The sequence below is a fragment of the Harpia harpyja genome, chromosome 5, assembly GCF_026419915.1.
Source record: "Harpia harpyja isolate bHarHar1 chromosome 5, bHarHar1 primary haplotype, whole genome shotgun sequence".
NCBI lineage: Eukaryota > Metazoa > Chordata > Aves > Accipitriformes > Accipitridae > Harpia > Harpia harpyja.
The window spans coordinates 56,988,118-57,015,464 of record NC_068944.1 but is presented as its reverse complement, the minus strand read 5'-3'; the positions used below and the strand labels follow the sequence as shown (position 1 = coordinate 57,015,464).

The 27,347-nt window shown below is 41.6% G+C and overlaps 1 protein-coding gene across 1 annotated transcript; it reads right to left on the bottom strand.

Annotated features, from left to right (window-relative positions):
- Positions 1–701: 701 nt before the first annotated feature.
- On the bottom strand, positions 702–27,094 carry BAALC (BAALC binder of MAP3K1 and KLF4). The gene is made up of 3 exons (XM_052788461.1): positions 26,856–27,094; positions 8,001–8,170; positions 702–4,851 (listed from the first exon to the last, which is right to left on the bottom strand). Exons 1-3 carry the CDS (start codon positions 27,019–27,021, stop codon positions 4,747–4,749), a joined length of 441 nt encoding a protein of 146 aa, XP_052644421.1. The 5' UTR covers positions 27,022–27,094; the 3' UTR covers positions 702–4,746.
- Between the last annotated feature and the right edge of the window lie 253 nt (positions 27,095–27,347).

Here is a 27,347-nt window from a genome sequence, read left to right as displayed (position 1 = left end):
CAACTTCCCCTTAAGTCCATTTCTTCTTGTCTTCTTCCCAGTCAGTGTAAAGGAAGACCACAAGCATGATCCCATCAGTGCTCTCTCACGCTGAGCAGGCGGGCTTCCTCGGGCTCTCCTGAGGGACTGGGCCTCCAAGGCTGCCGATTGCTCTTGCTGGTCTCTTCCTGGCTTTCTTAAAGTGAGGTGCCAGAAATAGCTGAGAGCTTCAGCAGGGACGTTCCCGAGGCTGCGTAATGGGGAAGGATTACCTCTATGTGTACCGAATTTGCTATTTGTAGAGGCAACTCAGAGTTGGCTCTATAACTCTCAGTTCTTGGTCTCCTCTCTCCCCCCAGTAGTATGACATCTTACTAGAGAAAATTTCTCAGTTTCCCAGTGTCTTCCACTTTAGTCATGACAGCAACCGCAAACTCTCCCATTTATAATTACAGAGCTACATTTCCTCTCATTTTGACCTCAGAAGCCCTCTTTGGCAAATACAGCAATTTTTTATGGGGAATATATGTATTTTAGCTTCTTTGATGTGACCACACAGTCCATGAGTCACAGCCTGAGGACATCAGATACAGAAATATTCTGATTCCATGAAGAGAGGAGGTGGGAACCACTCATTATACCTTCACAGTCTTTGGTCTTAGCTCTTAAAGATACATCAACCGCAAACACAGGAACGTAAAATGCATGGAGTAATAAACAGACACTTTAAAAATTTTCTTTATTTTCATTTTCAAGTTCAAGGTCAATCTTCAATAATTTGCAGATAAAATGAGAGTACAAAAATGCTCCTGTTAGTCTAGTTTGAATTTAGATAGATAATTCATTATTTCCAAATAAAGTGAAGCCTGCTTTTTCAAACACCATTTCTGTGCACAAATTATATAGCTCATTCTTTTCATAAGGCATGTAAAACAGATTTCCGTTCAAACATTAGATCATTTTACACTTGGGTGTCAGAATTAAAAACACAAGTAAAATGTTCGCAAAAAACCATGCCTGAACTGCAGAACAGAAGTACACACTAAAGACATTACAATGTACTCACGCAGAGACATGCACATATGAATATATATGTATATGAACATAATAGGAAGATAAAAAATATCTGTTTTCTGTTTTGTATGCAATCATCTCAGTCATTTAGCTAACAAGAATGCATGTTTAACCCAGTACTCATATATTGCTTACACAATAATTATACTTTCCTGTTTTTTCAGTACAAGATCATTTCTGTCACATAGTAAAATTGTGTGTCTTCCAGTCCATGTCCTACAGTAATGGTGAAATGATGAAATACATTGAGGAAGCATAAGGGACAAGATGAAGGAATACTGAAAGATAAGATTGCACTGAGTCTTTGAGAAGATGAATTTGCCTAATGATATCTATGGGTAACTGTAAATTCTCTTCTTTACCCAATGTCCACTTTCTTTTGAGTGATTCCATTTCTCACATAGTGGAAGAAAATGTATTTTACATGTATATACACATTGGAGGAAAATCCTATCTATACATTGTATTGGAATTATGGAAATATGACAAAGTAAGTTTGTTTCTGTTTAAAACCTGAATGCAGGTAAATCACAAAAACTCACCACATGTTGGCAAATCATTCCAGCAGAAAGCGTGTTGTTTCACTGTAACTGTAGAAATCCTTGTGTGCAGCCAAGGGACATCGAAAAAATTAAGTGGCATAACATCTTTTGGGGGAAAATTACATTGCAAAAATCCTGTCATATAAGAAGACAGAGATGTCCACAGGTCCTTTATGTAAAAGTCTATGTCTTCTAACACAGTTATTTTGTTTCCTGTATTTGAGCTCTTTATATTTGAAAGATGCTACTCGAAGAACAGACCCTGTAAATAAGACTCTTCACGCCTAGGAAGGCCACCTGGAGTGAAGATGTCCAGATGATCCTTTGAGCTTGCTTCTTCCACTAAAACCAGCACACAAATCTATTTTTAGGACTTCAAATTGTCTTAAGCAGTACAGACTATATTCTGTCACCCTTAATATACAGAGTGGTATATTATTTTATAAAGAAACTGGTTGTTTCTACTGGTGGTTGTCTCTAGGAGAAGGAAAGTAAAGAAAACATAAATATAACCATATCTATGTACAGAGGCACGATACACATCTCCACAACATGGTCTTAGTTTTATTAAGGTCATTGGAAGCTTATGCATCAAGAACTAAGAAGCCACCTAAGACATAATGTAATTTCTTTTCAGTTACCACCTAATGAATAAGAACAGTAATGTGTTACATGAGAAGATTTTATAAAGTTGCTTGTAACTAGACATTGTTTGTACCACAGAAGTTGGATCCAGTCTTTGAATGCCCTAAAGTTAACTTTCAGGATATAAACAGGTTTATGGGATCTTGAAGTAGCTCAGGAAAGTTATCATGAGCAGACAGAGGGGTCATCCAGGGCAGTCAGCCTTCACCACTCCACAACTGCCATCCTGATGGTGGATGTGGTCAACATAAGCAAGGTCTGTTGTGTTGCCCAGATAATTATGTACCAAGGCCATCTCCTGCTAACCATCTTATCACATCTCATGCTCTGAACACAAGACTCAAAAGCTGCCTCCCTGCTGACTGCTGGACACGCAGCTAGGACTGTTTCTCATACTGATGCGCTATGCAGCATTGCAGGCTTGCTTCTGTTGCGTGACCCAAGCCATCAGATGCATCTGGTCAGCACATCATTACAAAATAATCTCTTAGCTAGTAAATAATCTCACTGCCAGGACTCCTTCATTCTTGCATCTGCTCACCCTAACATGGTATCCACCCAAGGCAACTATCTGTGGAACAGCTTCTTACACAATGAACCTTCCCTTTTGCCTGCCTTCAAAATCACCTATACCCTTTCACACACCAGCATCATTAATCACTTTCCACAGCTTTCCTGTGTTATACGGGTTTATACGGCACCCTCTCTTTCAGTAAATCCTTTGAAACAGAAGTGGGTTACAAGTCTGGCACAGATCTGAAATGGTTCATCTTCTGCAGAATCCTGAATGCGTGCTTTCAATTAGGTCAGTACACGGCCACCAACAATGGCTATCCATTTCTAAATTAATATTGCTGAGCTGCTACAGCCACTGTTTATTGTTAGAGTGAGTCAAGTCCCTTCCTCTCCTATAATGTTGCCAGCAAGTTGGCAGAGAGCCACAGCTTGGAAGGACATATGCAGACTGCTGTTGTCTTACCTGTACAACACTATTTTCAATATTCTTTAGTTCTTCTACATAAATGTGCAGCACAAGATCACTTACCAGATAACACACTGACCTGCAGAAAGCTTAGGACAACTTCTTTGCCCCTTTTTAGGACATGTAAAAATAAATATTTCTTATATGTATGCTATTGTATGCAAAAATCTTGCACTAATCTCTGGATTTAAGTTTGCCTTTGTGTTGGAATAATTAATAAACAATTCCCTATTGCATAGACTTGTACTCCAAGGAACATATTAAATACATACCCAGCAGCAAGTTATTAAAATGATCCTAATATGGAATAAATTAGGATTCAGTCCCACAATTCTATTTATACTTATTTGCCTATGTGTAAAAAGGACTTTCTTACAGTTCATACATGGATTTTATTCCCAATGCCCTCTGTTTGTTATGAACACCTTTTGACTAGTTATTTTAAATGGCCCTCTAAGGATACTCATATATTTCTGATGGGGGAGGCAAATAAATTTACCTCTTTTATCTTCATAAACGGACAAACTCACAGAGAACATATATTAAGAAGCAATGTGTTGAATTAATTCCTGGTCTTTACTACGCCGAACACTTATATTCCTTTTAGCTGTAAATTTATGATAAACATGGAGTACTATGATACAGGATGTTTACAATTAAATTAAATAAGCCCTGCACAGCAGATCAACTGTATCTGATCAAATAAAGTTCATTTTTGGAGCTGTCATTGGAATACTGTTTTAAGAATCATGGTTATTTTCATGTAATGTTAGTGATCATTTTTTTCCAGGTCAGTCTGGGCCTCAACATAATTAAAGGGGCATGTATAAAATAACCAAATAGCCAGAACCCTACCTGCCAGCTAAGACTAGGAACTTCAAGTAAGGCTGATCAATATGAGAGTTACTGTTTTTAAGACTCAAATTCTGTCAATACAGAAAATAAATTAAAACTAAGTAATTAAAAGGTTAATATGTAAAAAGGTTACTATGTGACTGAACTATATAAAACTGTCAAATATAGTTTAAAAGAGATTTAATGGAAGCCACCTATGTGTCTCTTTCTGAGGTCTCCGGGTTTGAGTTTTATGAAAGTGAGTGCTTTAAATGAATTCCGTGGGTTTGAATGTACACACTCGAAATCCCTTATGACTGAAAATGCAGATTAATTTGTTCATTTCCTGTTTTAAATCGAGAAGAAATGTACCCCTCATCATCCGGCCTCAACCTAATAGCAATGCAGAATAGGACATACACAAGGAGATAATATAGGACTTAGTAAAAACCAAATGGCACGAATTTTGGCATATGTCTGCGCAGTGCCACTGCTTTAGACAAATGACATCTAAACATCCTACAGTGTCTGCAGCTGGTTTCTACAAGACATGTTTCTGAAGGCACTCAGCAGCAGCTGCCTGCTGTATTCAACATGGAACATCTGGAGATCTTCATATCTTCAGCGACTGAGGACATTTAAAGCACAGCGAAGCATTTTTAGGTCCATCCTCACCTGCGCTTTCCTTCGTTAATTGACGCAATTCTTTGTTTTCCTTCTGTCACTTTGTCTGATGGTTTTTGTAACATTAATGGTGACTTCTTTTGTGGACATTTTCTGTGCATCCCATTTACTCTGTGAAAGTTTTAAACAGTACAGTGAGTTCCACACTGACAGCACAAAGAGTCATTGATGATTACCTCCTAATTTATGAAAACAGTTCTACTTAATAAAGAGAATGCCTCCACATTTCTTCACACAGTACTGTGATGTGGAGCAATGTTCTCATTCAGCATGGATGCAAGCTTTTATAACTGCTAGTAGGGCTGTGGATGTCAGTAGACTTTGGATCAGCCCTCTTGGCTGTAATTATCATCTCTGCACATGTGTATTCTAAAAGCAGAGCAAATAAATCTGGTTTCAGTCCAGAAGTGGAAATTAGAGGTTCCTTTTGATGTCACTGGGAGTTGAGTGTGACTAGCCTGAGAATTTTCTCCACTTTATTTTATGTTTCTTAAGTGAAAATATAGTTTCAGAATAACTTAGTTCTGCCTGCATATAAGACCCAAATACAAAATATACCCTTCAGAGCTTCATCAGATTATTTCCAAATATTCAAAAAAGTCAGTCTGTCTGAGGCATGCAAGTGCATCCCTAATTTAAATTTATTCTTCTCCATCTCCTAGTCTGTCTGCTTGTTGCCATAAGCAACGCACTATACTGCGCAGTAAACTGGATAGGTCTAGCAAAGGACGCTCAGAACCAGGCTGAAAGAGACACAGAGCAGCTGAGTTAGGTGGGTTTCATTATTGCATTTCCAATGTTTCATGAGACAATTTGTAAGTGTCAAGAATGCCAGGTAAATTAGGCATCATTTATATGGCAACAATGCCAGGTGGAATAATGTCTGGTAAACGTCCACTGACATCAGTGGAAGGTACAAATTTACCTGAGAGCAAACCCTGGTGTTTAATTGCCGCTGTGTATTACTTCACATTTCTGCAGCCTGAATACACCTGCTCCTTTGCTATCCACTCCCCCCATGCTCCTGTTCACACAAGTACTCTCCAAAGACTACACATCTCCTGAAAATCCAGCCAGGTTATTGTCAGTCAGTGACATAATCTGGATACCACCTTTGCTTTTGGGGTGCCTAACCATTCTGTTGCCTTCACTGGTATTAGGACTCCTTTCATCATCAGCATCTTTTACTTCCAAGTTGTATTAACATTACCCTCATGAGAGGATACTAAAATTTCCCAGATGCAGCCTGTGTCAAACCCTTTCCCTTTCAACACCACAAACTGTACCCTGTCACATAACCGATGGTAGGGGTAAGGCAGTAGGAAGCTTTAGAGCTTGATGCCTGAGAAAATGAGAAACAGCAAGGTAAAGCAATTTACCCCCTACTACCCCACAGACCGGTGGCAGAACCCAAGTCTCCCGAGAGCACCGTGTGCTGCATTGCGTTCTATTCTACAGCATGTAGAGATAAAAGAAAAAATGTAGTCAATGTGAATATTCAGATGAATAAAATGGGCACATTTTGAGTTGGGGGGATAGTCACATTCTCAACTCTAGGCACCTATACTTTAGGTGTCCAAATTGGAAACCTGCTCATCTTACACTTCCATAAACAGGCAGTGGAGAAACAGAAATTCAGAATGGCAAACCAGAGCTGGAGCCTAACTTAGATACTACACTTTTGCTGTAGGAAAATACATTTCTTTTTTGACTATAAGAAGTCTAGACAACTTACTTACCTTCCTTTCTTAGACACCTGCATTAGATGCGTAGAATAACGTAAATGCCCTACTTATCATCAGAAATTTTCTTTGCACTGGCTTGCAACAGTACAGATACATATTACTGAATTTATCTTCGCTAGAAAAACACAGGAGGATACATTCAAAGCCATAGGGCCCCAGGTCAGGAACCCACACTTCAGTGAGTAGTCCCATTACAGTCAACACTCACATTATTAACATGTTGTGGGAATTTGCCCATACTTCCTAGTAAGTCTAATACAGAAGTAATTTTTCAGTCGCTTATAAATTTAGACAAAAAATTTTCTCCAACATACATTATAATTCTTAAGTGTGGCCAAGTCTTTTTCAAATTGGATTAATAATTATGTTAGTTCTGTTCAACCATATCCAACCTGACCAATTCATTTTTCTCTGTGGGCTAGGGCCTATGACAGGCATTTATGTTTTTCATTTACAGCAAACCCATGGCTCTAGATGTCACGCTGCTGTAGAATGTGGCCCTATACATCTGGAGCTGCAGTATCTTGTGGAAAGATACAGCAGGATCCATGTCACCAGGGAATGTTTCTGTACTATAGCAGCACAGAAGATAATATAGCAAAGGCATAAAATAAACACGCATATACCAATGTGGTGTTTGTTAGCAAATGCAAGGTGAATTGAATCCAAATTCCCTTTTTTATTTGCTCAGTCCCCCTGGGTTTAAATTTCCCTCTCTCAAGGATATGATTCCCAAGAAGGAACAGCTTCTTATGGGATGGGTGTAGCAGTTCCACCACATGCCGTGCTGAGAGGTCTTCCCATCTAAGAAATCGAGGAAGCAGTAAACCAACCATAGGTTTTGGATTACTTTAATCTGCAGCAGCTCAGCAGCTGCTACAGAAACAGGACAACAGGTGGAAATATGTGAGACAGGCAGGTAGGCAGCTAGCACAGGAGAAGTTTGTGCTTTGGTCTAGCCCCAAAGCCTTGCGTGTTCATACATTACTGTTACACAGGATGATCCTTCTACAGCATATACAACATACAAGCGAGGGGGGAGAATGGGGGGAAGATCTGATCCAAAGCCTGCTGAATTTATTGCAAAGACTCCCATTGACTTTTTCAGGCTTCACATCCAGCCTTGAATGAACCAGGGTTCGTGCAGCGCACATAATTTAAGCAAAACAGCAATTAAGAAAAAATCAATTCCCTTTCAGATAATTAATCTAAACAGTTTGCACAATACATGCCACAGCTGGACTGAGCTGGAAAAAAGCAAGTGGGGGGGGTGGTGCTGTAACAAGTGCGTATGTTACTCTGATCGCCAAATAAAACATCAATTTTGTGGCCGTTCAGGCATGAGGCGTTGTCAGAGGTGCTAGGCTCAATCATGCCATGGCTGCGGTGCAGCCATTTTCTCTTATCCCCAGGCATTAAATACAGTTTGACTGCGGCGTGGAAGATTGTCACTAAAATAAGTTCAACCTGGTTGAAGCTAGTGCTGAGTGTCAGGGAGCCTAATTATACTCTTACCTCTGCTGTCCTGCAGCCGTTCTGTCTCTGCGTCGGAGCTCCCGTGCCCGGGACCATGGGGTTTGCACACTGAGGACCACAGTTGCTCCTCTTCTCGGCGTTCAGCGTTCCAGCTACAGCTGATGCCGTAGTTACACCTGTCTGAGCTGATTTCCCATCCTCCAGAAGACCTAGCAGGGACACATGAAACTGTGCAGTTAATACTGAGGAGCAGTTTATAACTGGTTCTGGCTTCCCTCTATTTCACCATATTTTTGTGATAGCGCAAGTCATGGAAGGTGCGGTACGGTACTACAGTGAGAGCAGTCTACCTCCTTTTGTCACCTTTATCTTCACACTTTCCATTATTTGGCTTTTCTCCTATAGTCCACTGCCCTGTGAAACACTGGCTCAGAAAACATGGAGAAGCGGTTAATGAGTGCAGCATATCAGTAGCCTTTTGGTCACCTGCACATCTCCATTGGCTTCTCCACACTCACAGCTGCTTGCATGACCGAGGGTTTAACTAAGGACCTAGAGAGGCTCTCCTTAAATCTGTTTCAGTTCTGGGAAATGAAGGGGTTAGATGTGAGCGTGACAGATGAGATCAAGATGGATGGACCGATTGCTCTGTTCATGGCCTTGAACATTATTTTTCATCAGAACTTGAGGAAAGAAATTCAGGAAAAATGTATTTCATACTGGTTTGACTATCAGTAATCAAATAAATGATTAATTTGCTTTCTGCTCTAGCTGTGTGGATAAGGCATGTGTTGTACAATATGATATTGGCCAGCCTAAAAGAATTTTCTCATCTTATTGCATTAACAATAACCAGTTGTCATTTATGGTGAGTGCAGAGAACTAAACATCTGGTTGCAACACTGGGTCTGAAATCCAAACACAAAGAGCAAGTGGGATGCATGACCGTAGCTCTCAATTTTATTTTTGGCAAAGGTCATTTATAACAAGCTTTACGTTCAAACAGAAAAAAAAAAGCAGATTTACTAACTGGCAATGCAGGTGTCAAAACTGAAAGAAGCAGCAAGGAGTCACAGATACTAAGTGAAAAATAAGTATGAGGAAAACCAATGACAATTCATTGCTACTTGAAGTGTGCATTGTGTCCTCAAAACCTTCTGCCATGAATCAGGTGGGAATTCAAGCACAGTATTAAGGGTATTAAAAAGGAAGCAAAGCCCTGAATTCTCTCCCAGAAATCTGTAAGAAAAGCTGCTTTATCAGTAGAAAGCAACATCAGTAGCAGCTAGCAAAGGCAATGACTGAAATCAATAAAGCTTCAACCAAATATTCAAAGTCTTGATACTGAAAATATCTAAAGCTGTGTAAGATTTAAGAAGTCTAAATAGAAACTAGTCACTGCATTTCCCTGAGCAGTCAGAAGATGGTGTTAGTTTTCCAAAGACAGTTTAACTTGTAGTGGTGGTAACTAATAATGCTAAGTCATTTACTTCTTGATAGAAAAGATTTTGAGTTGAAACTTGAAAATATTATATTATAGTTTATTTAAAAAAACCCCAAAACTTCAGTCTTTGGAAGCTGCCTTTTCTGCTAGATATAAAAACTAATGTTGTTCTCCCACCTAAATCTATAGGCAACTTCCCATAAGACAAGAGTAAACCTCATCTCTCCTGCATCTCCCAAAAGTCCACACCTACTTGTGTTTTAGGTCTTACCTCTTCCTACCACTCCACAGTGCCAGCTGAGAAGCATTAAAATGACTTGGTACAGAACAGTAAGTGGCATAGACTGATATCATAGACAAAATCAGTTGTCAGGAAGGGAGATGGAGAGGCAATTAGCCACGTGTGAGTCAAAGCTCTAAGCCAGCAGTCACGCCATAGTCTACTGCTTCACCTTGCGCTGGAGCTGTGAGAACAAGCTTGAGCACAGCTTTGAACAGGCAAAATGCTCTAGGCATTACATACTAATTCCATTAATTGAATCTTGGATGTTTCAAACATATACGAATTATGAGTTTTTCCTTCTGTGGAGTCATCCTACTAAATTACTTTCCACCAGGTGTCCCTTTGGCCATCTGGCCTCTAACTAAATTATCTGGTGAAACAGCTGTCAGCTGAAAAGCCACTTTGTTATTAAGCACAATTGTTCATTTATCAGATTGTGTTGCATCTTTTGGTCTCACGCAGAACAATTTTTCTTACATCAATCCATTTCTGGAGGCTGATGGAAAATGTCAATCCTGAAAATGGTATACCTGGTTCATTGTTAGTCCTCTGTTAGTTTGCAGCGTGAGCATCCTTGTTGCATCCTGCATTGCAGGGTTGAGACTTTTTTTGCGATAGTTGTCAGAAATGAACCAGGTATCAGTATCTGAGCCTTCCACTATCACTCTACTATATTTTTATATGGATGACCTAGTTGTCACCAGTACTAGTGCAAAAAGCAGTGCAAAAACCTTTTTTATTTTATTCTGAAATATGTTTGCTATTCTGAAGTTAAGAATCTATTTTAGAGTTCTGTTTCATTGGCAAGTAGATGATTTATAGAGCAGGCAACAGTTTAAAGACTTCGGTGACTTGCCCTTTATGTATGAGCACTGAGCAGAAACTACAGTGAGAATGCATGAGCAGTGGAAGTAAAAGCATGAGATTTGTTGGCAAGTCATAAAGTGACACCTATTTTATAGACTAGATATACTACACAAAATCCTGATTGCAAAACAGAAATGACATTAAAAAAGATTAGGAACACATGGTTGCTGTTAAAATAGCAAATATTTTTGCATTGCTATTTAGGGTTTGCCACAGCACACAAAAATGGAAGAGTTAAACTTTCTTCTTCTGTACAATCTGGAATTTGCAAGCTAGCACGGTGGCAATACCCAGGGTCTTGCCTCAGTGCCGTTTAAACCAAGCTAACTGTTGAGATATTTATATCATCCTCACAGCATTGGTTTGGTAAATAACCTCGTAGGTCCTTCACTGTAGAGCTTCAGTAGAAATTTAAACAAACGGGTTCAGTAATGTTGTTTTCATTCTCATGTTCTCTGCCAGGACAACCCCTGCCAAAAGTCTGTGGGCCTCCTCAGGCCAGGGAAAACAGCAGATCCCATCACAATGCTCTGTCAAATACACACATTTTATTTTCAAATGAACTGGCAAGCCTAGAATATGCTTATGGCTCCATTCCCAAAACCTGAGCTTCTGGGTGATTATCAAAGCCCCACCAATGTGATGGTGACCCTTCCCTCAGGAATGGTTCGTCAGCGTTTGGGGGACTGCCAGGCTGGTCCCATTATGGGGAGAAATGGATGACAAGAGGCAGGTATTTCATTGCATGTAATCAGGTTTATTTATAAAGAACATACATGAGTTCTCTCTCAGTGGATGCAGGGAGAATACCCAAGCAGCAGCCCCATTGCTCACAAATCCAAGTCTATCTTTCCAGCATGAAATGTGCTTAAAAGAATTTGCCCCCCCCATGGCAATGCTTACTGTCATCTCCCTTTTCACTGGCTTGCTAGGCTGCACGGGTAAGCTAACTCTTGCCTTTCTTACCAGGCCAATAGAAATCCTGTAGGCTGCAGTTTGACGAATGCTTTTTTCAGCAGCATGAGGGAAAAAAAGGGTTATGTTAAACTGAAATCTATCCCTAGACTTTATTCATCACCCAATGACGCAAGCAGTCGGACTGGCACAACTTGGGAGGTAGCACAAGAATCGAAACAAGCAGCAGAAAGCAGCTTAGGTTGGTGTGCTATCCAATAAAACAAAACCAAACCAAACCCCACTCATCCAGCTACACTCGTCCTTCTCACCGAGTTGCCTCGCTGAGCTATCTAAATCCTTTGGAGGCATATTCACATTGCTTCCAACTACTCCGACGTCAGGGGACATACATTTGTTTTGTTCATTTAGCCCGGATTCACCAAAGATTCTGGTTGTGTTACAGCAAAAACAGTGTCACAGAGTTGCAGACCCAGAGTAAGATGTGATATGACTGACTGGTACCAAGGAGCTTTTTTCCTAAAACCTCTTTCACTAAAAAGTCTGATGATTTACACCAAATGATGGCAGTTCAAATAATCAGAGACGGCAGATCAATAATCAAAAAATGTGTGTATTTTCACATGCACAATTTGAATGGTTTTTGAAAAACCAAATTTGCCCAAGGTTTTTGGTTTTTTTTTCTTTTCCCCATTAAAATGCTGGCATTAAAGTACTGCCTTTTGTTCAAACTTCCCAAAATATGAAAGTTTGGGAAAATTTGGACATGGACAAAAATCAATTCCAGTTACTGAATTTTACCAATCAAAACTAAAAATCGGTCCTTAGGATATCTGGGTATGTTTTAGCTGTTCCACAGTTTAAAAGAAGGGCATTTAAGAACAGTTTTACAATTATATTACTATGTAATGAACAGAAAGCTACCTAAAATTAGATGCCTCTCAATGTAAGTATAAACACCAGCAGACAGGACAAATCTGTCTGAAAGATGTAACCTATGTGGAGAACAACAGGCATATTAAAGGTAGTATAAACTCCTGGAAGAGGACAGAGAGAATAGAACATGACAATTGTCACTACACAAAAACAAAGGCACTGGTATTTTTATGTAGCTTATATTAACAGTATAAATAAAATTAACTCTCCAAGAACTGCTGCTACTCATAATTAATAGTCTGCCCTAATGTTGAATATTCAGACTGCCAGTAAGACACCAAGTTTTTCCGGTCTTTCTGGCATAACCTCCTACTCTCTCTGCTGTAAATGTAACGAAAAATTCAGTGTGTCCAAGCAAACATCAAAATGAGTTTTTAGAAGGAAGACTCTGAACACATCAATGCTTCTGTTACCTTAATTCTCTAAAATTGTCTTTCTCAATTAACCATAGTTATTATCATCATGATTCTTTGTGTTTCAGACTATTAAGTCATGTATTAATCCCAGGTACTATTTTCTAATGAACAAAAGTTTTCTTCATAACAGAACTGTAGGCAGTAAACTGTTTGTACTGTTCAAAGGCATCTTTCAGTTCCTAAATGCCACGTGGAAATCTGACGGAAATTCGCCAATGTATTCACAGTACTCTGTCTGTGATGCCCTTTTTTCTCTGCTGGCTCTAACATACTTATGCCCTAACTTCTCTCTCAACATCTCCCTCTCTGCCTCACTTATCTTCCTGGCGGGCTGTACCTCACTTCTCTAAGAGCAAGAGTCACTAAGTCCCATCTCCCACCATGTTCTATGAGACCTCTTAGTATGTGCTAGCATGTGTTCTTTTGCCTACAATCCTAATAATTTTTGAATTTTGAATGAGTTTTCAGAAATTCCCAGACAGCAGCATCCTTCAAGTATTTTGTAATTTAGGAGATAGATACTAAAAATTGTAGTCTGAAGAGTCACTCACAGATTTGCAAGCTTATGTCCATTCAAAATAAAGCATGCTTAAATCGTATTTTATAACTTCAAAAAAAACCCCAAACATTTAAATGGGGAGGAAGCAGTCTAAGAAAGCTTTTAAAAGATTGTTTTAGTAAATAGGATATTAATCACAGAGAAGTCAAAGAAAATGTAAAACATGGAATGGCAATTTTAGACATTAAACCTGTATTTCTGATTTCTTCTATTATAATGACAACACTAGTGATAACAAAACCAAGGATAATCAGTGCATAGATGCTGCTGTAGTTCTTCATACAGCCTGGTTACACTTAAGAATTCAAATGATCCTTTACGAGAGTATCTCATAAAGAGGAGAGGAAATTTTTACTCTTAATATTTAACTCTTTCTAACCAGATTTTAGTATGGAAATAAAGATGGTGTGAAGAGGGGAGGAAATGACATAATTAATACAGATTGTGAAAGGAAAACTGGAGTAAAAAGCAAAATAGTGTCATGGATTGACAGCTGGCACAGAGGGAAAAAAGAGAACTAGGGGAGTCAGTTTTGTGCATGACAAAAGACAAAGGTATGACTTCCTCAAGGCTTTTTGCTAGACCTTATCTATGTATTAGAAAGCTAATATATATTTGCTAATGATCAGGAATGGGAGAAGGAACCATATAGCAACATTTAGGGGTAGCCCTTAGTTATCAGGACTACAGGAAACTTTGCAAACCACAGATAGCATAAAGGTAGGTCTGCCTGGATCTCTTTACATAGACCTCACCAAAAGAGCAATATCTTAGTAAGATCCAAGACGAACTGAAAATTTCTGTGACTAACAAAAAGCAGCAGTGCTGCAATAGCTAATGCTGTCAAGAAATTTGGAAAGGCTATGAAGCCTTGAGGTATGGAGGCGAAATTAATCTCAGCCAAAAGGATCAGACCTTTGTGGAGAAAATTATTCCACATGTGCTTGCCACAATATTCTTCTACCTGATTTTAAAGCAGCAGGTAGTGGCCCAAATTGGACATGAATTCTGACCCAAATACGCTATAGATCTGACCCAGTACTGTGGACCCTGTGCTGTCACATGCTCTGCTACTGAATAACAAGCACATATTTGTTTAAAGTGGGTAGCTGTTGATTAGTATGCTAAATTTTTATCTTTGGAATTGACTACAAACAAACCAGCAAGGTTCAATTTTCTGGTTCAGCAACACCCTTTTTTATTTATCATGGCTGTTATCTCATGAATAATGCATAAGATGCTGTTTTAGAAAATGCCTGCATAATAAGATGCTGCACTGTAAAAATGGGCTCTGAGAAAACTCACAGTAAAGATGAACGAACAGTGTTGATCACAACATGCAGTTGCTTCCAGTGGAAATATGTATTTGTTACCATCACTGAGTTTCTTGCTTTTAATGCTACAGAGTGATAGTAAGTATAGAGAGCACTGAAACTCCTGTTTCCTATACCTGTTTTCCTGATTTGAAGCTATTCATGTTTGGGAAAGCTATGTGTCTGCAGGCCTGAGTACTGGTATGTACTTCTGCTGCAGAAATAACACATAGCACAGATGCTAGCAAAAATTAATGGAGCGGAGGTTGTGAGAGAAGTCAGGTTTAAGTCATTTCCTCCAAAGCAGTAGCCTCAGGGATGAGGCCAGATGCTCAGGAAATCTGAAATAGCTTTTTTCCCTAACAAGAAAGAATTTGGAAACTTTCACACATAGCAGAGAGTGGGTTTGTAAGCCAGGATGAAGGATCCAGAAGATCTGCAGGGGGAGGACCTGCTGCAGCAAGAAAACGTCATCAGAAAAAAAGTTTTGTATTTATAGAATTGGCAAATGCAGTAACGCAATAAATGTGCTGCCTAGATGAGCGTGTCCAGAGAAGGGCAACCAAGTTGGTGAGGGGCCTTGAGCACAAGTCTTATGAGGAGCGGCTGAGGGATCTGGGGTTGCTCAGTCTAGAAAAGAGGAGGCTGAGGGGAGACCTTATCGCTCTCTACAACTACCTGAAAGGGGGTTGTAGTGAGGTGGGTGTTGGTCTCTTCTGTCAGGTGGCTGGAGATAGGACAAGAGGAAATGGCCTCAAGTTGAGGCAAGGGAGATTTAGGTTAGATATTAGGAAAAATTTTTTTACTGAGAGGGTTGTCAAACATTGGAATGGGCTGCCCAGGGAAGTGGTTGAGTCACCATCCCTGGAGGTATTCAAAAAGCGAGTGGATAGGGTACTCCAGGGCATGGTTTAGGGGGCATGGTTAATGGTTGGACTTGATGATCTTGAAGGTCTTTTCCAACCGAAATGATTCTATGATTCTATGATTCTATGTTCAGAGAACCCAGTATGATTTATCTGAACTCTAATACAATATGAATTTTAGACAGTGAAGCAAAACAAAAGAATGTATTTGCATCTTCTCCACGTTCTGTACAGGCCATCGGAATTCTGTGGAGTCTCTCCTCAGAGGTGCCATCGAAACGGTTCCCCCACAGGCTGGGGAAAAGGCAGGGGAAGGAGACCTGTCCTCCTTCCACGAAGCCCTCCAGGCACGGCGGCCCCCCCAGAGCTGACCCCAGCCAGGCAGGGCTGAGCCGTGCCCTGGCACGCAGCAGGCGCGGGGAAGCGGGAGGGAGCTGTGTGCCTTCCTCCCTACTGCCAGGGGATGCTTATTTGAACTCAGCTTGCCCTAGAGCACAAACAGCCTCTTCGTTCCCCGTTTGGAAGGTATCTGCTTTACTTTCAGCGCTAAGGGAAGTAGTTGATAAATAAGAGGAAATTCTCTATTTACGCAAAATGGTGGGGCTCAGATAATAGCCAACAGCAGAAGACAAATCAGACTACGAGATCCTCATCTGGCCGTGGTTTTGTCACGTTCGGGAGCCCTGTGGAATTATGTTCTTCTCTAAGATTATGGTTTTAAATGTCCAGTACTAAAAGAACTGGCTCCCAATGAATATATGTAATGCTTTTAAATGACTATATGCACACTGGAGTCCTGGCAAAACTGGGACACAAAGCACTACGCCTTGTGACAGTTTTGGCTGGCAGGTTTGCTTATTTTCCTATTTCCTTCCACTTCATTTCTGAGCATAAAACAAAGAAGAGTCCTATAGATTTCTGTATTTCAAAACTTCTTTTACCATTGCTGTTTTGAAATGAGGCATGAGGCTCCTCTTTGTTAGATAAAAGGAATTTCTAAAAGATTTTAAAACTGGAATTTAACATGCACATGCATAAATAAGCATACGATAAATAGCTCTGCAAGTCTGATGAGATTTATCACTATAATATGAAGATTTCTGCTAGACAGTATTCAAGGATTCTAGCAGACAAGTAGAATACAAAAAAAGGCAGCATTAGAGCTGCAAACCTTAATATCCCTTACATGGCCTAATTTCCCAGGTACAGGCAGATGCTAAATCTTTGCATATTGGTATATTTTGATTTCAAATTATGATACAGAATCATGGTATACCTATCCTGTAAACAAACTTAACACTGTTGCAACCACATCTATGAAATGAAAGGTGAATATAAAATTTATATTTATTCCAAATACGAAAAGCACACTGCAACACTCTTTAACAATGTGTGATCATTTCTAAGGTCAAGACAAAGGATACTACATAGAAAATAGACTCCAGAAGCAGAATAAGGGGGAATTGGTCTGACCATGAAGGGAAGATAGGAAAGGTAAACCTGAAAGAATTGTAATCAGGGGGCTAGGGGAGGACTTAATGGCAGAAAGACAACAGAGTCTGATGGATGAAGATACAAATTTTAATAACTGGAACAGGAAAGAAGAACTGAATTTTCACTATATTGTGGAGTAAGAATTGGCAACATTTTGGAAGACACTGAAGGCTGAGTACATTTTATTCCTGGGAAAATCACGAGACAGAATGGATTAAGCAACTTACCACTGCCACATGATGCAGCAGAAACAGATCACTCATTCCTCCAAAGTGAAAAACTAACAGAGAAATAGAAAACCTCTGAAGTGCTTTCCATAATGCTCCATTTTAGAAGGATAAGCAGTGCAGGCATCTGCTTCTCCACATGCAAAGACACAGGCTATGTGGAAAATTCACCTTAAAAATTATACCCTCCATGCACAATACCTAACATCACGGCTGTCCAAAGTGTCAAGTCAGCCTGTTTTCCAAAGGTGCTTGCTTTTGGCTCAGTTCCTGTCTTACCCTTTCCTTAAAATACAAAGAAAGAAGTTCCCATTGCAGGAAAGCACTGTGCAAAGTGGAAAACAAGCAGCAGACTGCTGGCCCTCTCTCAACCATCCTTCCCACAACCATACCCACCCTGTTTGAAGACAGGTTCTGAACAGTGGCTTAGATTTGTAGACATTCACATGGTCTTTCCTTCTCCTTCAGGATGTGGTAATGAAACATCACTCATTATGTTTTAGACTAATTTCCAACACAGAAATGGAAAGTAGTATTATCATTCTCATTACCTAGCTAATCACGCATGGAATTTTAAGATGAGTAGATAATATCATTTCAATTAATCATAATGAGGAGCAGCAAAATGTTTAGGCAGACTAAACAGAAATCCTTATGAAAAGCATCTAAATGTACATAAAACTTGAGCTGAAATGACTCTTCAGTTTTGCTTACCATGGTTCAGCAGCTGGAAATTGAAGCTAAAGGTTCCAGGTAAGACATTAGACATGTATTTTGACAATGACTTATTAGGTACTGGCCTAATTTACAAAGGCTTAAGCAAAAATGTCAGCCACTGGAAAGCTCTAAATTAAGTCTGAATGTCCCAAACATATGCTCCATACAGGAATTAATTCAGGGAAAACCGGTGGGCTGTATGACCAGGTGACATTTCCAGCCTTACAGGCTATGAATATATGAAAGGATACTGATGACTTAACTGGTTCACAGTATGACTGTGATCATAAAATGCTTTGCCTTAAGATATCTGTATGCATGTGAAAAAGTTATCACTCACATTTAGTGTTCTCCTGGTTTCGGCTGGAATAAAGTTAATTTTCTTCTTTGTAGCTGGTATAGTGCTGTGTTTTGGCTTTAGGATGACAGTAATGTTGATAACACACTGATGTTTTAGTTGTTGCTAAGCAGTGTTTATACTATGTCAAGGACTTTTCAGCTTTTCAAACTGCCCTGCCAGTGGAGGCTGGAGGGGCACAAGAAGTTGGGAGGGAACACAGCCAGGGCAGCTGGCCCAAACTGGCCAAAGGGGCATTCCATACCATATGACGTCACGCCCAGTATATAAACTGGGGGGAGTTGGCTGGGGGCACCACAGCTCAGGGATAGGCTGGGCATCGGTCAGCAGGTGGTGAGCAATTGTACTGTGCATCACTTCTTTTGTATCACTAGAGGATTGGCTGATTATTTTGCTCTTCAGTAGCTAGCATCCACCTGAACAGGCTAGCCTGAATCCATGGTCTTCCAGGAGGAATGAGAAGCTCCACGTTACTTCTTTTTCATCAGCTGCTGAAAATTTAAAGCTCAGTCAAGCAAACAGCAATGCAGAAACAATGGTGGGTTCAGGAAAACCTTAAAATGGAAAATCCTACCTCGCAGCCTATAGCTGCCAATGGTAATCGGTAAAACATCACTCCCCCACCTACCCGTTTGTTTTACTTTTAACCTGTGTTTTTCCTAAACAGAAGAGAAAAGGCAGGGCAACAGTCTAAGGAAGTAATTATGCATGTACTCATCACATAATAAAATTGGGATAGGAACATGTTATTTATTTGCGTACAGTAAAGGACCAAGCCATGTTTTTCATGCAAGGCCACTGCTGAGAAACGCACACAATCGCACAGCTTTGAAAACATTGTATGCATAACCTAGAAAAGAGTGCTGCTTTATGCAAGTCAAACAAAAAGCCTTACAATAAACTCATGGCTTCAATCATTCAGTTTCTGAGTCTTAACTATTACTGTATTTTGATTTAAGATAAAACCCAACTCTGAATCTTAGATTTTTTAAACTGTAATCAATTTATTTAATTTTTAAACTGCAGGAATACCTGAGAAAAAAAACTGGGACTAGCAGTATCAGTTCTATTTCTGTTAAAAAATATATTTCTATCCCTGACTACAGGTATAGAAAAGACAGATTTCTGTCACTTAAATGCTGGATTACTGCAGTATGTGCTCAATGTGGAAATTTTGAAAATTTTAATCTATGGGCAATAAGGTAAACTGCACTCTGAACTGAGTATCCTGTATGAAATACATTACACCTCTACTTCGAGATTGGCAGGAGTCTTCATTTAAAGCTAATTCCGTTTTTAAGTGTTAGTTTTGAACTATACATTCCTAAACTGGAAAATACAGGATTAGAACTGGCCAGAAAGTATAAATTCATTCCTAAGGAAAAGAAAAAAGAATTTTTAAATGTCCTGAATCAGGATATAAAGGGGAAAAAAAAAAAAGAAGAGGAATTTTGCAGAGCAATTTCCTTCCGAGCATCCTGCAGGCAGGACCTGTCATTGACAAAACCCATCACTCAGGTTTCCTGCTCAAACCCTTGCAGAAAAGTCATTTTTTACTGGCAAAAATGATTATTTTTCCATTTGTGAGGGAGGCATACAGCTGGGTGGTGCATCGGTGTTATTTCTCTTCCATCCCGCAACAATTCCCACCCTTCTCCTGCAGACATGCTGTGAAAAGGTTGACTGAAGTCCCTAAAGCATATGGGAATGGTCAAGTCCTCTGCAGCAGCAGGGGCTCTGGGCTTTACCATTGCTTTGGTTTACCTCCACGTTTGGTACTGAGTTTGTACTTCCAGTACTGACAGCAAGGTTTGCTATTTATGTGGTCTTCCAGGGGTGTAGTGAGGTATGACATAAAACTAGGTGCCACTCGGAAAGAAACCCTTTGAAGAACAGCCCTACCAAATCATGCTTTTAAGAAAGTGATTTTCAGAGGGCTTTCAACCCAATCTTCTTCTTGTGCAGATGGAAGCACCTACACAAACCCACTCTACAGAGGCACTTTCCGCGTTTAAGAAGTCTGTTACCCAGCCACTTAAATGTTAACACAGAAGAAGTAGGTGTACAAAGTAGAGGATACACATAAGAAGGCTGCTTTCTGAAAGCTAGATGGTAAAAACTAGATGCAAAAGCTTTTTATCCCTACTGTATGAAACATCCCACTTGCTATTTTTTCTTTTTTTCTCTTTTTGGGTGGTTTAGAAAGGTTTCCTCAGTACTGCCCTCCATACAGAGGCTAGTGACAACTGAAATGGCAGAGATCATATAATTAAAATCCAGAAACAATATTAAAATGGGATCCTTTAGCAAATACCATATCATTTGTGGTGGGTTGACCCTGGCTGGATGCCAGGTGCCCACCAAAGCCACTCTATCACTCCCCCCTCCACTGGACAGGGGAGAGAAAATATAATGAAAGGCTCAAGAGTCCAGATAAGGACAGGGAGAGATCACTCACCAATTACCATCATGGGCAAAAGAGACTCGACTTGGGGAAAATTAATTGAATTTATTGCCAATCAAAATCAGAGTAGGATAATGAGAAATAAAACCAAATCTTAAAAAAACACCTTCCCCCACCCCTCCCTTCTTCCCGGGCTCAACTTCACTCCCAATTTCTCCACCTCCTCCCCCGCAGCGGCGCAGGGGGACGGGGAATGGAGGTTATGGTCAGTTCATCACATGTTGTCTCTGCCGCTCCTTCCTCCTCAGGGGCAGCACTCCTCACACTCTTCCCCTGCTCCAGCGTGGGGTCCCTCCCACGGGAGACAGTCCTCCATGATCTTCTCCAACGTGAGTCCTTCCCACGGGCTGCAGTTCTTCACAAACTGCTCCAGCATGGGTCCCTTCCACAGGCTGCAGTCCTTCAGGCACAGACTGCTCCAGAGCAGGGCCCTTCCACGGGCCGATCTTCAGTCACAGGCTGCTCCAGCGCAGGCTTTCCCATGGAGTCACGGCCATCTTTGGGGGCACCCACCTGCTCTGGTGTAGGGTCCTCCCCAGGCTGCAGGTGGATATCTGCTCCACCGTGGACCTCCCTGGGCTGCAGGGGGACAGCCTGCCTCACCATGGTCTTCCCCACGGGCTGCAGGGGAATCTCTGCTCCGGCACCTGGAGCACCTCCTCCCCCTCCTTCCTCACTGACCTGGGGGTCTGCAGGGTTGTTTCTCTCACATGTTCTCACTCCTCTCTCCAGCTGCAGTTTCTGTGTCGCAGCAACTTTTTTTTTCCCTTCTTAAATACGTTATTCCAGAGGCACTACCACTGTAGCTGATGGGCTCAACCTTGGCCAGTGGCAGGTCCATCTTGGAGCCAGCTGGCATTGGCTCTGTCAGACATGGGGGAAGCTGCTGGTAGCTTCTCACAGAAGTCACCCCTGTAACCCCACCCGCTACCAAAATCTTGCCATGCAAACCCAATACATCATTATATCCAAGGTCTGGACTAAGGCGGAATAGGGAATTACTGTAATATGTCTACAGTCCAGGAAGAGGCTGTATTTATTCACTTTTACTGTAATTCTGAACGATAATGAGGTTATCTCCTGAAAATACCACGTCAGAATCACTGCTATAATTGTTTCTTAAACATACCAGATTTTGAACCAACCCGTTAATAAAAGAACAGCAGTAAATGGGCATAAGAGCACAAAGAGATCCTGATACACCCTTATTATGCACTAGCAAAAGTGATCCCTCTTTGGCTCTTAACCTAAAATAGAGTTTTTATTAAACACTTCTCTGCAGCCCGATTTACGAGAAACCATCTGCTGCACCAAGTTCTTAATTTACAACCTGATGCTTGCTTATTCATTTTTGTTAAGCTTTTAACTTTATGTATACCTGGTAATGAAAGAGCAGATGACTGCAGCTGTGGTCCCAGCCAGCACCAGTCCCTGTTGTTATGGCAACTGGCGCTCGCACAGCCCTGCTTGTCGGCTGCGGCTGCTTCCAGTCCTCCTACTGTAAAGGACGGAAAATTGATTTTCAAAAACTTCTCTGTGAAAGGTTACCTCTGAAACCCCGTATTGTGCATGCTGAGTCTTGACCAGAGCCTAGCTGCAAAGATGAACCTGGTCTATAAAACTTCCCACAGCTGTCAGCGATCAGAAAATAGTAGAGCAGCAGCATAAGCCAGCCATTTAACCCCAGAGAAAAGAGCAAGAATTATTCATAAATGCACAACTATATTACAGGCAACTATGCAAGACAAACTGTTAGCCAGCCAGATTGCTAGAGCGTGATAAAACTTCTCCTGTATTCCTCTGATTTTCATTATTTATTTTACAAAGGACTCGATTCTACTCCCATTTCGTAGCTATTTTGCAAATGTCTTCACTAGGGAATGAACTGATCCTAAATCGCAGATTTCATTCCCGGCAGACCACTGACTGCAGGTACGTTTGCTGATACCATGAGGAAGTTTTTCTCCCAAGTGCATCAGGTGAGTCTGTGTGAAACTTGGATAATTTTTTTCTTTAATATGCTTCAAGAAAAATGTCTTTACTATAGAAATAGTGCAAGGTACAAAGAATAAAAAACACTTGTCTGTTTTTAAAGGCTTAGCTGATACTGTGAGTCAGGTAATGATAAAAAATAAACAAATGTTTTATTAGTTGAGGGACTGAACAAGTGAGCCCTGAAGCAATCAATATGCCACTTTTCAGTTCTGATACAAGAGAATTCTTTTTCATTTGGTTGCTACATCATCTAAAAATTAATTATTTTTATTTGCATTTCAGTAACAATCTCCAGCCAAGACTGGGGTCCTAGTGTGCTGGTCGCTGGTGGAAAACAGTAAGGAGAGATCCTGTCCTAAGGCGTTTGCAGCCCATGAAGTAAACCATGTTTGTAAGGTCTCTGACCACGAGGCAACATGCTGCTTTATCCACTCTGAGGCACTTTCAAGTATAATAAAGAAAAAATAATTGAATACAGCAGCTAACTTAGTCACTGAAAAATGGAAAGAAATAGAAATCAGATAGCTTAAAGCCTGCTTTAAAACAAACAAACAAAAATTTTGTTATAGTCAATATTGAACGGGTTTATAAAGCACTTTTAAAGTAGTGGGTTTTGGTGGGAAATTATGCATCTTAAGTTACTAGCCTACACATATATACATATATATCAGCAAGGTATCCCAATGTAACACAGCAGGCTATGCAAATGTGTTCCGAAATACTTGACAGGTTTTGTACAGTTTTTGTTAGTTCAGCCTTTTCCCTGCAGTTCACTTGTAACCCATGGTGACTGCCCTGGGGACTCGCCTGCTCCTGCAGATTCTTACTTCCCCAGAAAGTCATTACTTGCGCTAACACTTCCACTTAGCTGAATCAGACCCTCTAAAGAGAAGGCAATTTGTGCAAAGGGTTGCAAGGATCAAGGAACGGTTACTAAGCAGAAATGTAGTCTATTATTTTCCCCAGCTATAGCCGACGCGGTAGCTGAATCCTGTGAAAAGTTCTTCGCTCACATAGCAATGGATGTTCTTAAGAGAAACTGCTCTATTGTATGGGCTCTCTGTGAGTCTTTCGGTTTTTCCTCCCTCGTGGAAGCCACTCGCCCTATGAACAGTATGTATGCTTATCTTCTAGAAGTTGTCTTTCAATTTCACCACCTGCAATGCTTCATGAAGTTATTTATTACTTTTCTACCCTTCTTCACCCATATCAATTATTTACCCTGTTCATCATTGTCAAAGCCTCAGCAGTGTACTTGCAACAAGTTGCTACCACCTATATTTGTGGCTCTCAGTGACTTGTCGTGAACCTAGGAAAAGTTGTCTGTCTTATTTTAGCTATATTGTAACAACGGATATTGTCCTATATGTCTTCCTGTAAAAAATAGGGAGATTGCAATATGCATTATTAAAATGGATGTAAAAAATCAAGTAGGGAAGTGAACAAATATTCTAAGGAAGGGTCAGCTGAAATAGGAAGAAAGGAAAAGCGAAGGGAAAATTAAAAAACCTCATGACTTCCTTTTTAATTTAGTAATACTTTAGCTTTCAAAATGCTTTAGTAAAGATACAAACATTTGGCTACACAAATACATATAGTTCCAATTAGAGCAGACACAGAAAGCTAAATATGCTGGCTGACAGAAAGAGAAGGATATAATGAAATTTTGGGGTGGGATGAGATTACTAAGGTCAATACACAGTAGTTACTAACCCTTTCCTCACTGATATGCTTGCTGATCCTGTATACCGTACATTCTTTCATCCCTGAGTGATTTACCCCTCTTTCCTTTTACTGTTTTTGGCTTTTTCCTGAAATCTTTCCTTCATCCTGCCTCCACTTCTCTTTCTTCACAGAATCTCACCAATTTATTCCAAGCGAAAAACGACAAAGAACAACTTCATCCTCTTCTCCCCAGCTGTCCTTGGCTGGTCCCCCCTTCCCTGGCTGCCTCCTCCCTTTCTACATCCCAGTTACAGAGATTTCCTACCTCCACTTACACCAGTGTCACGTCCCATCTCCTCATCTCCCCCATCCTGCTGTTATCCCCTCCCTTACTCTTCCCTTTTGTCTCTCACTCTTAGGTAGTTTTCAATTCTCACAGTAAAGGCATGTTTTCCTCTTCATGTCTTAAACCCATACTTGACCTCATTTGCCCCTCCAGTTGCTGCTTCCTCTCCCTTTCATCTGTAAATTCATTGAACGTGCTGTTTCTAGCCCCTGGAGTACCTCTCCTTATTCCTTTCCTTTCCTACCTCAAGCCTTACCCTACAACAGCTCTCAATGAAGTACTTCATGACTTTCAAGGCACTAATTGGGACCAGTGTGCGTTCCTCAGGTTCCTTAAGCTGCTGCCACCACGGCTGTGTTGAAGGGCGAATCTCACCCTTCCTGAAGTCCTGCCAGTCCTTCCTTTGTTCCTTGTACTAGTCTGCCCTCTCCTCATTCCCCTCCTCTCTAATCTCTTCTCGTAAAGAATCTCTTGTAAAGAATTTCTCTTACCCTAATCAGTCTCTATTGGACTTGAGTGTTGTCCTCTTCTCCTTATCTCTGGCATTCTCATCTGTAAACACAAATTGAATTATCACATGTTTCTAGGAAGAATACTAACTGATCTACCTCTTTATCATCTCCTATTCAACATCAGATCTTGGACTATCTGGCTTCTGTTTATGATGTTTAGGCACCAACTCAAAGTAAACATGGCTAAGATAATGCTAAGCGTGGGTACAGAGGTAACACTCGCTGTGTTTAGCCTTCATTGCTGGAGACAAGACTGTCAGCTGTCATTCAAGCTTAGCGGCCAGTATCACCTTGAACCTCTTTAAATTCCTTACACAGTCTTCTTTAATACAGCATTTCATATATCGACTCACCTTCAAATTCTCGTAATTTCACATGTGATTACTACAAAGTCTTTCTTTAGCCTTCAGGAGTACAACATAGACCCTTTATTACTGCTCCCTCCCTGTCGTGTTTCGGTCAGCACAGTCATCATCTCCCTATTTCAGTTGGCCTGTGATGCTCACCTTTCTAGATTTTCACTCCTACACTTTCATGATTTCTTCCTGGTGCTTTGTAGCTCGCTATAAAAGTCTGCAAAGCTACTTCCTTTCCTCTGAAGCTGCCTGTAGGCATTTACTTCATTATATGCAAATTATAATCTTTCTGGGACAGCGACCATTTTCATGTTGTGTTTGTACAACACCGAGCACGATGAATTTCCGGACCTAGACTGAGATTTCTAAGCACCGCTGCAATACATAATAATTCCGAAAACATTTTAAACCCCACATCAGATCAGAGCTCCTCATTCCCTTTCCCATCTCTGTCCCTACTGAAATACCTGAGGCGCACAACTGAGAACGTACCACACTGACAAGAACTGAACTGGGAAATTCAAACTTGTAGGTCAGCTCCTGTGCAGCCCACCATCTGTTCAGTTTTCTTTTCTGTGTATCATCCTAATTGCAGGCAGCATGGAAGAAGGCTGGCATACCACCACCTCTTCCTCATTTTAAACCTATTTCCTAAACGACTTGTTCTGCAGAAAAAGCCACGTATTCCCCAGCGAGAGCCTCAAAGACCAAGTCCTCTTCTCTGCTGATGACGTTACTACATCGTTGACGGCACTTACACGCTCTCTCCCACAACCAAGCACGGCCGCGAGAAGGTCTCTCGGTCCTGAACAAGCTCTTCCAGGCACAAGCCCGGGGCGCGGACGGCCGGTCTCGGCGCGCTGCCCGGGAGCTGCAGGGCCGGCAGGCAGCGGCGGATGCTCTCAGCGCACCGTGCTGCCGGGGCGAGCCCACGGGATTTTTAAGCGCAGATTTTGGCGTCTACATTTTTTTTTTTTTGGGGGGGGGGGGTACAAAAAGACGTTCTCCGAGAAACAGGCAAAGCGGACAGATAGGTGGATAGGCACACCTATATACACTCTCTATGTATCTACAAACACACGCACGGCTGTTACAGCCTTGCCCCCTCCCCCGCCGTCCGGCCGTGCCGCCGTGCCCACCCGCGGCGGGGCCCCCACTCACCGGGGTGCGGGCCGCCCTGCTCCCGCCCGCCGGCCTCGGCGCTGCCGCCCTCCTGCGGCGGGCTCTCGGAGTCGGTGTTGGTCAGCCAGGTGGACTCGGTCTCCCGCGTCCAGCTCTCGTAGTAGCGGGGCTCGATAGCGTCGGCCCTGCTGCCCCCGCAGCCCATGGCGGACCCCCGCCCGCCCGCTCGCTCAGTGCCGCCGCCGCCCGCCGGGCAGCATCGCGCCGCCGGGCACGGCTCCCCCCTCCGCCCCCGCTCACGACCTCCGCCCCGTCCTCGCCCTCCTGGCTCTCCCCGGCTCCGCTCGCCCGTCTCCCCCTCCTGCCCGGCTTTATTATCTCCTCTGCCCCCCCTCCCTCCCGGCTGTCCCCTCCCCTTCTCCTCGCGTTACCCCCTTCCCTCCCCTCCCCTCCCGCTTTTCTCCTCTCTCCCGGCCCGCCGCCTCCCGGCCCGTCCCCGGCCTCTCCCCACCCCCGGCCCCCGGGAGCCGG